Here is a 15,132-nt window from a genome sequence, read left to right as displayed (position 1 = left end):
TTAAAAAGATCGAAAATGATATTAATTCAGTTAATTGCTAGTTTTCATGTTATGAAATTGCTACATTTTTTTCACAATTCACAAACTGGGTTGATATTCATTCTTTAAAAAGATCAACTAGACACAACAATTTAACATTGAGAGCCATTCTTCAACGTTGAAAGTGATCGGTATTTCATGTTTATGACGTGAATTCGGGGGATTATTCGTTGCTCATGGGGAAAATTTGTTCTGTTTTAGCCCGCAAAGTTCTCAAAAAGACACGTATCCTGCTTGATTAATATGACATATATGGTGATGTCCTGATTAACTTATAGTAATGGTAAATAATATTAAATGTTATTTTGATTATTTAGTCCAGTGCTCAAGCTAGGCATAAATATCGTTAGAGGGGCGCCCCACTGCCCCTTTACAGCGACTCGTTGCCTTTTCATACACACCGCTGTGCCCTTCTTTTAACATAGCCGCCTTTGATAATAAATGAATTACCACAACAGGCACACTTCACAGGTACAGTCATCATAACGGGGCCTTAAATCGCCAGGTGATCAGCGGTGTGAACGCACGCGTGGGCGGTGCTTCTCGCTTGTCAGAATTTCTTTTCAACCAACAATAATCCGCTGCCTTAATTGAGACATATTGCTCAAAACGAATGACAGTAGTGTTGCCTCTAGGTTTTATGTGCAACTGCCAACACCGTGTTACAACTTTGATTGCCGAGAATGTGACCTACTGCCCTTTTGTCTTCCCGCGTGCCTTGTTATTGTCATGCGACAACTTATCGCGTGCTTGAGTGCTGAGCAGACGACCTGTGTGTCTATAATCGGTAATAACGGGTAAGGACCTCGTGTCAGGATTATTTGCGCATGGGCAAATTAACTCAGAGTTAATTCGAGGATCATATCGGTACAATTAATCACGCTGGCCACGAAAGTCTCAATACAGATAGACTTTTCACTCGAAAAAAATCTGAACCGTTATGTCAGAGGCGGTAATCACGTGATACATTGTTTTGATACCAAGCATTAAAAAATGGCAGCGCCCAGTGAGACGGTATGTATTTTTGTTAAGTTTCTCTCAATAATTAAACAATTAAATTTCGTAACATCGACCATGTTCCAGCGGCCAATTTTCCCGTTATTTGGTACCTATATTTTGTTAGACAGTTCTGTGGTTTATTTGGAATGCATGTCACAAGTTTTCAATCGAGGCGAAATGTGCTTCGGAAATCTTAGAACCAAGCATAAACTGCCATTTATTTTTAAATGTTGTCCTTAATATACGCAATTTCGTTTACAGAGCTATTTAAAAACATTGCATGAACACCTTTCGGTATGCCCTAAGTTTTGTTTCCACAGCAACCTATATGTATGTTTCCGAAATAATGTTACAATCATTTTTAGAACCGAGCACTTACGAAATATTGTTCGAACCAAGCACTACGTAATCTTAAACGTGTTTTGAATTTGTTTTTTCAGGCTCATAAACTAGTCGTTGAACAGCTGAAAATGAATACTACTTCTGCAGCATAGTATTATACAGGTTGTATATCTATTCTAATGTCTATTCTAATATTGTTTTAGTATAAATGAGAATTCTATTGAACAGTCCGGGCATTCGTTATTTTGTATCGAAGTAAAGCTTATTTAAAAATTGTATAACCCGATTCTCCGCCCATAGTTATGATAACCATACATAATTATAACACTTAAAGTATAACTATATATTTGTATACATGCAGTAGGGCATGATAGCAAGCAAAATCCATAAATGTAAATATTGACTATTTATCACATACGACGAATGTTGATTAACCTTTGAAGTGGTTAAAATGGAGCTTTTGGATGGTCATTTCCTTCATTTTACGATTATATAGAAGTCAGGTAAAACGGTGAAATAGACTTGAAACAGAGCAATATAAGCGATTAAAAAAAGTTGAAACTAAAGTTTCCGACAATGTATAAGTGGTATTTTACTTTTTACAATTGTAAATATAACACAAATGTCTTTTTCAGATCATGGGAAAAACGAAGTCAAAACTGAGGAAGTACAACCGGCGAAGGAGTGCAATTACATCAATGGCATTGTCTGATAAACCCTGATCTTTGTATTGTTCCCTGACACATGACATATTAACAAACTTAGTTTCTGGCATAATGGGTGCAGTTTGTCTTTTGCATATGGCAATGTTAGAAGACGTTTCTGTGGTGGAACTCGCCGGGGTGACTCGACACACATTTTCATTAGTACCGGATACCACATCTGCGTTGTCCAATCTGGCACAACCAACAAACCATCCGCCTTGTCGTGCGCAACTTTTTGCAGTACCCTGCCTATCAGACTGAAAGGTGGGAAAGCATAAAATCTATATTTTGACCAGTCCCAATTAAATGCATCGACACGTGCAGACCCTGGGTCTGGTCTCCAGGAAATGTATTTGTCTACCTGGTGATTCAGCCTAGAAGCAAACAGGTCTATTTCAGGTGGAAAAAACAGTTTTGAAATCCTGTTAAACACAGAAATAGATAGCATCCATTCTGTATTGTCGTGAAATACTCTACTTTCTCTATCTGCAAGGTAATTATCTTTGCCTGGTACATGCTCAGCAGTTAGCCTAATAGTATGCTGATAAGCATATTCCCAAATTACACGTGCAATATCATTGCATTGTTTTGAGCGGGTACCCCCCATATGATTGATATATGCAACTGCAGTAGAATTGTCTTCTCTTACTCTGACGTGCTTTTCTCTTAGGCACAATGTATAAGCTTTTAACCCAACTAACACAGCGTTTAGTTCTAAATAATTGATATTGTCTTTAAAAGAAGCTTCTGCTATAGTCCACTGCCACCTGTACTGTTATCTTCACATACTGCCCCCCATCCCTTTGAAGAGGCATCGGTTGTTAATGAGATAACTGGTATGTCCCTGTAAAGAGGCGCCCCGCTGTTCTTGACAGCTTTTAACCACCAATCTAGATCAATCAGAGATTCAGCACGTAGTGTCATATGGGAATCAAAATTGCCTTTATTATATTTCAAAGCACTTGTTTTATCCTGTTCTAAAACTTTTGTGTAAAGTATCCCATAATGAATTGCTATACTATACGAAATCATTTTTCCTATTATTTCTGCTACCTGCCTAATTGTATGAGTTCTGTAAAGTTTGTATAGCTAGCGTTATTGTTTGCACTTTTTGTTCTGTAAGTGAAATGGTCATAGTATTTGAATTAAGAATGAATCCCAAAAAGACAAGTTCCTGTGTTGGTATAAACACTGATTTTTCGTTGTTTATAACGAAACTTATGTCAGCAAGCAACTCTTGTGTGACAGAAACATTTTCTAGACACTCCGCGTACGTAGTGCCTTGTAAATACGAGTCATCCAAATACACCACAGACAGAAAACCTTTCATACGAAGACAAGAAAATACAGGCTTGAGAAGTTTAGTAAATTGTAAAAAATGTATGTACTCGATTGACTCATTAAGAGATTTTAAGTTTAATATCACTCTGTATGAACCATTAGATTTTGGCCTTAAAAACACTGTTGAGATAAATTCTCCATCACAATGCTCTGTAGTCTCAATTACGCCTTTAAGTAAAAGGCCCTTTATTTCTCTATCCAGCACTATTGTCTCTTTTGAATATAATTTAGTTTCACGTACATGAGTCTGATTTGGCGTGTCAATAATTTCTATGGTACAGGCATAAACAGTCTCTAAAATACTCTTGTCAGTGGTCAATTGTTCCCATTGGGTACCGAAATGCTTTAGTCTGTCTGCTAATTTAATGCAGTTAATGTTAGAGTAACTCACCTCAGCCACATTGCAGGTTGAGGTTAATGTTTGGCATATTGTTTGGGAGTCGCACTGGACTGTCCCCTGTGCGGTCCTCCTCGAGGATATCCCCTCCCCCTCTGTGTTTGGGGATAACGCGGTGGATACGGTCGTTGTCCTAAAAAAGAACCTGATTTCTGTAAGGTATGGTCTTTCGCGTAAGGTGTCTGTCTGAATTTTCCTGCACGTACTTTGAATCCAATTTTGTTTGATTCAGTTATTGATTTCAACTGATCAGTTATATTGTCTTCGAATAACATCTGTGTGACTGGATTAGTATTGGAACATATGGCCTGATATTCCTCGTTCAAGTCGCGCTTGATTGACTCACGCCTGCAGGCATTAGCATCTGCATTTCCCATGGCAGTCAGTGCTACGGCATCCACTAATTTTGTAACAAGTTCATCGAAATTCAAACTCTCCTGGCAATCCCGTCCTGCAACCAAGCTATCAATCACCTGCATGATCGGCACCATAGCTCTTAGTGTGAACTGCTGAATTTTTTGAAGCTTCACGTCTTTTGAACGCGTTTTTCGCTTCAATTATTCTCCATATTTCAGGATTTACTTTAGGAGGATTTAACTTCGTAACGTTTTCTGGCACGGGGTACTTATCAGCCAAATCATTCCGTTTTTTGTCTTCCATTGTCTTGTCAATGATTTTGTTCGTCAAACTGGCAAGAGGTCCCGAAACTGGTGAGCCTTTAGCTTCACTCAATGACAAAGCCGCGGCAATGTCCTCAAATATACCAGCCGCCGTAACTGGCTGGCTGCAGCTGGCCTGGTCAGCGACATCAGGTGTTGGCATTGAGGAAGACTCGTCTTCACTCTCATCGCATGGTTTTTGCATTTGTTTGCGAAGTCGATCAACGTCTGACTTCAAATGCGCAAAATTTTGCATCATCTCTTGCATTAATGCAATTTGCTCCTGTTGGCCTTTCTGAATGGCCAACAAATCATTCTGTGGTGCCCGAGAATTATCCCGTTTAGGCACGTCCGAAATGTCTTCCTGATTACAGGGTATGTCTGTTACAGTTGGACAAAGTTCTTGTGATATTTTTTGCAAAATACCACCATCCATGATTAGTGTGATACACTATAACTGTTTATTTCCAAGTGTCTAATTAAAAACTACAATTATTATAACTAAAAGTATTTAAATTCACAAATAACATTTTATAAATCCAATGTATCACTAATTCTTATAATCACTATGAGCTATCACTCTACAGTAAAGATAATATTGATGTGTACTCAGCAAGGGCTAGAACGCAGTTGACCTGTAGGGCTGCTGACGCATATCTCACTGGGGCCATGACGTGACTTTGGGCTGAAGGAGAAACTTGTTTAAACCCCCAGGAAACTCAGTTAACAATGGACTCGAGTTTTGCTTACCGTTGGAAGGCGATTACCTAATCATGTATCGAAAATCTATTTCTCTGAATACCATTCTATAACCTCCTACAGAAAACAACAAAATTAAAACCTTTTCAATGTTTTTATTCGAGGTCTTATTGCAGCACTTTGGAAACCGATAAACATAAACAATCTGCACTTGCAACTTGAGCATAGTATGTCTTGGTTACAACATGCTTCACAGAAAATGGAACTTACGGACGTGGTCGACTGGCGGCCAAGGAGAGCTGAAATAAAACCCTCATTTAGGTAAAACTCAGAAACCTCCACCCGTTTGTCATCCCGATTTACAGGAATTTCCTTATACCAATAGATGTCGGGCCTGTAAGCTCCATTTAACAATGATGTATAGAAAACATATCATTTTACATGATTCATGTATCCGTGCGATATTGAGTTTCTCAAATGTATATTATGTGGCAGAAATGCCGTTTTGACTATACCAGATCTAGGTGAAGAGACGCATGCCATCAGAGACCGGTAGAGGAGCAAGCGCCCGAGAGAGTGAGAGAACATTCCGCCGTGCTCCATGCAAGATACCTGCAGAAGCTGCTGTGCTGAAGAACATCATCTTGAGTCCTGTGGGGCTTATGTAAGTAGTAGTTCTTACAACATTGGCGCTGCGAGCACCGACTGTTCGGGTGAATAAGTGTTGTAAGCTATTTGTGTTTTATTTTGACCGTTGGTGTCAAATTTTCGGCGTTGTTGGTTCGTCGTAGGTTCCGCTGGTGAACCAAGATTCCGCTGGTGAATCGAACCTTCTGACCAGGCGTACCCGCTGGTGGTGCGGTGGTTATTTCACTATTAACCTGAATTCAATATTACCAATATTTTTTTTTACCATTTTAAGTAACTTTGGTCCAGTTTTGGCATTTTTCTTCGGCCCGCCATTTTCCCGCCAAAGGTCACGTGGTTTAAATTTGCATCGAAAATTTCATTTTTGGCCTTAGTTTCACTGAATACAGTTTCTTTTGGGTGTTTTTATTAATTCATAATAGACAATTTTCTGTTTGAATTGGTTTTCATATGATTGAAATTTCATTTTCATATTTTTCAGCCAGTCAGTGTATTCATTCATTCCATCATCATCATCATCTTGTTAACTATACGTGATAAGCAAGGTTACAACTGAGCTAGGTTGCATCGACGGACAGATTCAGGACATTGGTTGTAGCGGTGGTCCGGTGTGGTAGACGATTTGTGCCTGCAGGCCGTGGGTGTCCACCAGTCTTGTGAGAAGTGCCAGTGTGTTTCTGTGCACTTTGGACTACTTGTGGTGATTCCGTGACACTCCAGTTTTGCTATGTCCGGCTCCGACAGTTCCATGAACTCGCCTAAGAGGCAATGGAAGGTATTCTCCAGACCTATGACTGTTGAGATGAGTGAACAGGGGAAAGGCCTGAGATCTTTTGAAGAAGAGTTGAAGGCTGATAGGTTATGGCCAAATGCTAGGGAAATGACACGGACCCTCAATCACATGCCAGCAGTCTTTATGGAAAGGGTTAAGGAGTGCCTCAAGGGGTTCTACTTGATTGCGAAGAAGCAGAAGAAAGTCCTGTACATGAGAGAGCTGCGATCTGAAGCTGCAGTAATACACTCTGATGCCTGGATTCATGAGCATCTGGAAGGCAGGCCTCCCCGAAAGGTCACAGTAGCTTCATCCCTGTTAAGACCCATGATGCAGAGGGATTTTCGTCTACAGATCACCCCTGACATTCAGACGATTTCATATGATTCAGCTAGAAGTGATTTTCCCCCACTACCAACTGGACAACTGAGCTTAGTTCCCCAGAACTTGGAGCCAGGTCCATCGGTGGAGGAGGAAGCAATGGAGGTGGTCACTCTCAGTGAGGTAGGCGACGTTGGTGACTTCCGAACCATTGACACGGTGATACAAGAATACACTGGGAAGGAAATGCCGTCTACTTGCGCGCCTTTGTCCCCCCAAAAATCTGTCTGCGGGCCTTCCTCTCCCACAATCCTTGCTGAAACTACATCTACTGAAATGCAGGCCTGTTCTAGAACCACTCCAGAGCCTGTTGGGGAAGTGAAGGAACCCCAGGGTGAGATTTCACTGGAAGTTGAAACCGAGTCCATTGACAGAAGTCCAAATCGAGTAATTAAACCGCAGGGACCACCTACTCCAGTTTCAAACCTAGGAGCGGGGGAGTCCCCAGAACCCACAACCACAAAGGGGAGGAGTGGCACTCGGTCGGGGAATCTCAGACCAAGGTGCGTTTCAACCGATGAAGTACAGCCGGCAAAACGGACTCGCTTTGCTCACCGTGGCCCATACAAGGGAAAAACTTGCCCTGCAAAACATTGCCAGTTGGAGCTATTTCAAGCCCGTCGTCCTCATGCCGCCAGCCATTTACCTCATTGTTTCCAACAGGGTCAAATGCTTCTGAAGTCAGCCCATGCTAATAGGGTATGGTCTATCACATGGTTGTCCAGGCACATCACTGGGACACCATCGCTGTACCAATTATTTTTATGGGTAAAGAAAAACATTACTATCCAGAACGCTGAACTAAGCAACACCGCCCTTGAGAAATAGGACCTTGCTGCGCCCCTGGAATCAAGCCCTCGGGCAACAAGGACGTCACTCATCCGTAAAGACACCAAGGTGATTCTGTTCCATTGGAGGATCTTGTTGGAGATAACTAATCATCTTAGCCGCCATCATATTGAGGAATTTGCGACCTTTGGATGGCCAACCGACAGAGACCACACTGAGCCACGTATAAGATCTAAACATGTCTCAATACTTGAAACAGGAGCAGATCAGGAGTGGCCAGCCAAGTCTATGACTGTGACAGCTTCAAGAAGTATAAGTCCTGTCCAGAAACCTGAAACAACATCAAAGATCATTATTGAGCACAGTGATCCTGCCCTATCTGTCCAGGAGCCAGCCCCTACACAAGGAAAGTATGGTAGAGGATTGACTGTGACAGCCGGTGACGGGGCTAGGAAGATCACTGTCTATGATGGCGAAGAATATGAGGTCATCGATTCCACAGACGAGGAGTTGGATTCGGGTGTTAAGGATCAAAGTGCTCCAGTTCCTTCAAGTGTACCAGAGGCTATCGATAGTCACTTCCACTTTGATAGGAGTTGCAAACAGCATCATCTGCGACCTTCCTCAACTATTGAGGATTTAGTCCAGAAAAATATCCGGGTCCAGCCCAAAGTGCAAGTTAAGTTGGTTGGGGGAGTCCTGGTATTCTGTGACCCACCAACATATCCAACTAAACTTCCTTCAAGACCAAGCTTTACATCGGTTATGGGATTGCATCCAAAGAAGTTTCATATGTGGAATCCAGAGGTGGAAAGAAGACTTCTAAATCTCTATCTAGATGCCAGCGCAGGTGGGTTAGGGGAAATTGGTATTGACCGAACATGCCCCCCATCTGATTGGAAAAGGCAGGATGAGGTTTTCAAAAGCATCATGACCTTGGCCATGGTCAGAAAACCAGTAGTAATTCACGTAAGGGACACTGTTGATCGCCCACATGGTGAAGCTGCATTCTGTGACGCCCACAGATTGATGAAAGCTCAGTTGAGCGCGATCCAGAAAATCCACCTGCATTGTTTTACTGGAACTTTAGCCACTGTGGAATTGTTCAGGAGTACCTTTGAACATTGCTATTTTGGGATTACTGGGGTGGCGTCGATGTTTGACTGCGATCAAGAAGATGCGGTGCGCAGAATCCCAGAAAACAGGTTACTCATTGAAACTTATTCTCCGTACTTATGCCCTAATCCTGGATCCCGAGACAACACGCCAGCTTTTATAGGAGATGTGGCAAGGGAGGTGGCAAGGATAAAAGAAGTTTCTGTGGGCAGGATCTTGGAAATTACCTGCAAAAATTCGAAAGATCTTTATTCATTGTAGGAGAAGGGGTTTACCGAGCCTGAAGTCAGTGCTGGAGCCTTAACATTTGTTTGTTATTTGCCAATTGAATACTTGTGCAAATTGTGAAATTGTGAAAAATTAGTCACGAATCATAAAAATTAATCATTTAAAAGGGGGGATAATGTGGCAGAAATGCCGTTTTGACTATACCAGATCTAGGTGAAGAGACGCATGCCATCAGAGACCGGTAGAGGAGCAAGCGCCCGAGAGAGTGAGAGAACATTCAGACTTCCGCCGTGCTCCATGCAAGATACCTGCAGAAGCTGCTGTGCTGAAGAACATCATCTTGAGTCCTGTGGGGCTTATGTAAGTAGTAGTTCTTACAACAATTATATCGCTATGTTGATTATGTTCTTCGTAGACAAGTGAACACAAATTTGATAATTCATATGGTGAACTTACACAATATAGCAAAGTTTCACCATGAACATTTTCTTGTAAAATTTAACTATCAATTGAATCGATTTGAACGTACCGGTTTGCCAAACCTGAATGTCTTTACATACATATGCTCACAAATCATTCGTGCTAATTAACTTCATCTGACAGTTATAACATTATAAACATGGGGAAATAATTCTAATTCGTGTTACACAAAAATAGAAAATTATATTATATATATATGTTTGATGTGTGTGCATGTTTGTGTCACTCCTGAAGTGACGTTTTGACCCTGGCATTGAGCCTACAAACGGGATTTATATATTATTTTTTGACTACTTGGCTTGTCGCTGTATGTGTCAATGTAATAGTCCAACATCTGATAACAATTTTCTTTCGACATCTTAACTTAACTCTTTATTTAAACAAAAGTAATGCAAATGAAGTTTTACTCTCGAAAAGGATTGTTAAACAAATCTAATAAAACATTAAATTTTGAATATTTTTATTTTTTGGCCTTTTCCACCGACTTTTGCACTGAATGATATAAATGAGGAATACATGATCTCAAACAGAGTTCACAAAGCGATGGTTAACTACAGTTTGTTTGGTTCTTAACAAAAAAACTCATCAAAGTCGATATGAGGCACAACGTACGATATTATTATGAATACAGAGCCAAATAGATCCATACGTTTATACTGGGAGTAGTATTAAAAGGAGAAGAAACCAAGGAATTAACAAGAGTCAGTCTGAATATGCTGTCTTCGGTGGATTTAATCACTGTTAACAATTATTTGATCGATATTTGCTAGTGGTCTCAGGTTTATATAAATATAATAATGGAAGAATATTCCCAATTGAAAACTACTTCCTTATCGGCAGAAAGAACGTTAAATAGGATAAATATGTAACATGAATTTGGAAAAAAGAAATGTAAATCAGTATTCAATTTAAAGAAAGATATTGGAACACATCCATGTGACAGATTGAACAATATTTCTTACTTCTTTGACAAATGGGAAATATATTTGAAAGCAGAAAATCCACTTCGACGTGGTTTCAAAATGGAGAAATTAAAACAGATGGAAAATTAGCGCAAACAGAAGACTCGCTAAGTGGATATAAAGTTTTACCATCGCAAACAACCGAATGTCTCCAAGATGAAATCATACAAACAGAGAAGATAGTGGCAGTCATAGAAATTGCAGAAACGTTCACAAGACACCTACTCCAGTACACCGCTCAAGGAAATGAAATTCCATTTGAAATGATATCTGAAAAGCATCCTTATTGTTTTGAACGAGCAACCAATCGGACTGTTACTACATTCGGCAAAGAAGCTATGTCAAAATACTCCAAATTAACGGAACGCGAAAAACATCGTTTCTCCTACATTGAAAACATCAGCAAGCGAACAAACATTGAAACAGTTCTGAGTTATAGTTTCACTTTCCACCGCTTGGAAATACAAAGGCACCTTGAAAACATAGATGAGGAGGAGACAAACAAAGACTACAAACGAATTATTGTATTGCCAAAACATACAACCAAACAATTCATATTAAAAGTAAAGGAAGCTGCGTCTCAACATGGGCACAGAAACTATGTTGTTGGTATCTCTGATGCTCTAGCTTCTTTCTTCAAATCAAATGTTATGAATGAGGAATACATAATCTCAAACAGACAGCTACCGAAAGAAGTTGATAGTTTTGCACTGGCTTATATTGACTATACATCGGGGCAAGTAGAAATGTCTTTGTACAGTAATGCCTCTGAAACAATTTGTAGCCAAAGCAGAGAAAGAATAGATCTTATTTCTCAAGACAATTTAAAGTGTTTTTTACAAGAACTGTTTGGAAGAGAGTTTTGGGTCAAGTACAAGATGGCGTATCCAGATAATGTCAAGAGTTTTAATCACTCAATTGGCATTGATTTTAAGAAAAACATTTACATCGTTGGTGACAAATTTGTATTAGAGTATTGCCATTTGTTTTTTGAGGCTGAGAAGTATTACATGATGAGTGTAAACGCAATTGTAACTAGATCGAAATTCAAAGAGTTCGCGGTGTTTGATGAGGAAACATCCACACTTGTTTTGTCTGTAAGCGCAGTGAACCATTTCAATGTAAGAAAAACACTAACAAAATTCTTGGAAAATAAATACAGCCAGAATTATTCACCTTTAATCATAACAAGTGATCAAAGTGTAGATCCAATCTTTCAAGATGATCTACAACAAGCTCTTAGTGGTGTCAAAAGTGGCTTGTTTCGAATGTTGACACACAAAGAGAATAAATGGAGTTATTTAACCGTAACGTTTGGGGTTGCAACCTTTGATGACTTGAGCTACAATAATTTACCATTTTTTTGTCATTTAGACAAAAAAGAGCACTACATTTGCTTTGATACCGATAAGAAAAAGAAGACCAAGATATGGTGTTTTAAGAGCCTACCTAAAAAGAGTCCGATCGAGATATCACCAAAGATAATCTGGACTGAATTAGCTACGTTCTATTCCTCAAGACGGAAAGCAGCTAAACACCAATCACTTATATTTAGGTCTCATTCTAGTTATCCGAGGTATATCAATGAGGAAGGATGTGAAGTAGCCGCCACAATACATGTCAACCCTCCACCGGAAGGCTGGCCAGATGAAGTAGAGTTCGAGTATACACTTACGAGCACAAAAAAGGGTCCGCTGATTGAAGTTACTGATTTGAAGTCAGGAGTCCAACACATGGCTAAACTCATTGAATCAAGAATCAATGAAAGCATCGTTTACCTACGTGATCCCAGTAGATCAGTACTTAAAGGAGCTATTTCGTTGGGATTAAACACAAATGGCATAAGTTTATTAAAAATCGCCAACTCTTCGTACAGTGTAAACTATATTCCAGATATCAAGACCATGAAGACACGAGACCAGTTGAAGCTACAATACATGCATGGTACTGTTATGACAAATGGTGTGGACCATGAGTTGATAAAGATGGGCCAACTGCTTCACCATGGACAGATATTCTCCTGGGATGTCCTAGAAAATTGCGTACCTGATGATTTTGTAGGTGCGAAGGTAAGTTATTAGAAGTTTTTTAGTTCTTCAATAATGCAATTATCCATTGGTCGATGTAAATTGTTTCTTGGATTGGATGTGCTTTTCCGTCTGAACATATTCCAGGGGTCGTATTTTGAACTGCTTTGGAAAGGTACTGGAATATAGTGGAACTTACATTAAAACACATGGAGTATCACTGGACTTCAACAAACATGTTCTGCTCCTGCCGGTCCGTTTGTTTTGTGGTGACCTTTAATTATTTAAAAAAAAGTTGTATATCACTCGCATATTTCATTGTAAAGTCATGTTGTGTATAATTAAATCTGTTTCCAGTGGTTTAGCCTTCATTCTAACAGCAGGCATGAGCTAGCTTATATATGTCCAGAGCCTGCTTCTCTAGATGGCTGGTACGAGTGGGTTGACTGGGAAGTCCAGTTGATTGTGGAAGACATTGGCTTTACATTTAAAGTGATCAACAAAAACACGGGAGGAGAGACGATAGAGTACATACCGACCCTATGAGATGTATAGTATTACCTTTTGACAATGGGACAAGTACAATAGTTCTGTACTTATCAATTAAACATAAATAATGTTCATTTTTTACTTTTTAATTAATGAAACAATTACAAGTTATACTGGATGAGCATATTAAACATTATACAGAGGAGAAAGGGAGTTTTTTATTGTGAAGATAAAGTACGTATCAACCTGAGTGACCTCAGGCATTTCCACTTACACACATTAAGACTGTTTGTATGAAGCCTTATTTCGTAATCTGACCTCGAAGCTAAATTGATTTGTTAAAATCCATGGCTTGCGTTGTATTTTCAGGACATAAAATACTTGTAGGTGGCTGTCTTAAAGGGTCTGTCAAATGCCTGCCCGATCCATTGTCTTAGTACATTTCCCCTAGTTGTTGCCACCTGCGTCAGGGTTAAACATGACAAAGTGCATAACAAGACATTGACTAATGACTCTGTATTTAAATAATCTTCGCTGAACCATTCGAAAAGGTGCCAGTGTATATTGTTGATGCAGTTTGCTCAAATTAAGTTGTGAACTTAAAATGTTTCAGATGTGACTCGTGGGTTAAAGGCGACTACTCCAAAAAAAACTGTGAAGGCTAGACACATACCATGGTAGAGAAGGCAGACGAATCACACTCGGGCTATAGTCTATATTATGCCATGAAAGTCTTCCATACCTTTGATGCCTTTAATTCAGATCAATTTCAATTAAAATCTATCCAATAGGCCTTCAGGACGAAGGACAAATACACCATGCAGAAGCCTAATACAACGTAGATCATAACTCATATTTGTGATAATAACACTGTAACAGAAATTTTAAAGAAAGCGCCATCATAATTTTGGTGTCTTCAAATAAAATGAAATAAAATATGAAAAGCTGAACCCAACTGTGAAAAAAACTGTATCGAGTCGGAAAAGTTCTGATATTCATGAAAACTTGATTTTTGTTATAATTTTATTCTTTGTTCTTGACCTTTACTGACTATAAAAGGCAATACCAAAGTGGTCACAAGTCTAAGTAGATACATGTACTTTCAAATCATGTACATGTACGAGCAAGGCAAAATGTGATGGGTGTAATTAACAGTCAGAATCAGGTCTATACTACTTTGTTTCCAAGATGAGCTACTTTAATTTGTTACAAAAAGTCCAGCATGAATGGATTAGGTAATTTGATAGGTAGTCTGCACTAGATCAATGATGAAGAACCTTCCATTGTCTAGTAAGTCAAAGCTCCAGGTGACATGTCGACATTGTATATACGAAGAATCGTGCAACAGTGTATAAAGCTTGCCCTACTAAGTAATTTGTCTAAATAAGCCTGATTAGGTCAACATTAACCAGCGGAAAACTTGATATTATATTTTTCTGTCGAGAATCTGCTAGTCAGTTTCCAGTATTGCATCACAGCGCTTTGAAGCCATTTGATTAACAAAAATGAAAAGGGAAATCTAAGATTCTTTTTGCAATGTTGAGAATACTTGACAATGTCTGCATGTTGTCTTGAACAAGTATGAATAAAGGTCACCTCAGGTCAAAAATTAGGTCACTAGGTCAAAACTTAGAAATAACTAATTCCCCATCATCTATTTTTATTGAATTGAGAATCTGCTTAGGTCAGTTTATAATATTGCATCTATGCACACAGGGCATTGAAACCTTTTGATTTACAAAAATGAAAAGGGAAATTGAGTAAAATTCTTTTTCGATGTTTTAATCAAGCACAGGTAAACAGCTATAACAACAAACATTAACATAACATGGTCAACAACATTGAAGCAATATTTATATAAATCATACTTGTATGTAACAATTTTTGCCCATCACGATGATAATGGGTCAACATGTATATGTGTCATATAGGTGTTACAACTATGACTGCACAGTCTCATTGACATACAATAAGGAGACCCTAGGGATAAGGTGGTGTGGGCTTGATCTTCGCTGGAGGCATGTTACATACCAGTTGAATAAATATCTTTATAGTGCAAC

The 15,132-nt window shown here is 39.2% G+C and overlaps 1 protein-coding gene across 5 annotated transcripts; it reads left to right on the top strand.

Annotated features, from left to right (window-relative positions):
* Window positions 1–9,383: 9,383 nt before the first annotated feature.
* Window positions 9,384–14,692, top strand: LOC128241936 (uncharacterized). 5 transcript variants are annotated; one of them, XM_052959080.1, is made up of 4 exons: window positions 9,384–9,474; window positions 12,450–12,625; window positions 12,941–13,110; window positions 13,686–14,692. In XM_052959080.1, exons 2-4 carry the CDS (start codon window positions 12,461–12,463, stop codon window positions 13,735–13,737), a joined length of 387 nt encoding a protein of 128 aa, XP_052815040.1. In that variant the 5' UTR covers window positions 9,384–9,474; window positions 12,450–12,460; the 3' UTR covers window positions 13,738–14,692. The 5 variants fall into 5 exon arrangements, with proteins under 5 accessions (XP_052815040.1, XP_052815035.1, XP_052815036.1 ...); XM_052959075.1 differs by lacking the exon at window positions 9,384–9,474 and having other exon boundaries at window positions 10,351–12,625; XM_052959076.1 differs by lacking the exon at window positions 9,384–9,474 and having other exon boundaries at window positions 10,351–12,625; window positions 12,941–13,132.
* The last annotated feature ends 440 nt before the right edge of the window (window positions 14,693–15,132 follow it).

This window comes from Mya arenaria, chromosome 7 (assembly GCF_026914265.1).
Source record: "Mya arenaria isolate MELC-2E11 chromosome 7, ASM2691426v1".
In the NCBI taxonomy this organism is placed as follows: domain Eukaryota; kingdom Metazoa; phylum Mollusca; class Bivalvia; order Myida; family Myidae; genus Mya; species Mya arenaria.
The sequence above is the reverse complement of the archived record's forward strand: the minus strand, read 5'-3'. Positions and strand labels throughout refer to the sequence as shown.

Excerpts from the sequence above, each read along its gene's own strand:
- LOC128241936 (XM_052959075.1), top strand. The coding sequence starts at position 10,568 with ATGGGAAATATATTTGAAAGCAGAAAATCCACTTCGACGTGGTTTCAA. Across the intron at positions 12,626-12,940 it reads ATGATTTTGTAGGTGCGAAG|TGGTTTAGCCTTCATTCTAA; the intron begins GTAAGTTATTAG and ends ATCTGTTTCCAG. Across the intron at positions 13,111-13,685 it reads ACGGGAGGAGAGACGATAGA|ATGTGACTCGTGGGTTAAAG; the intron begins GTACATACCGAC and ends AAAATGTTTCAG.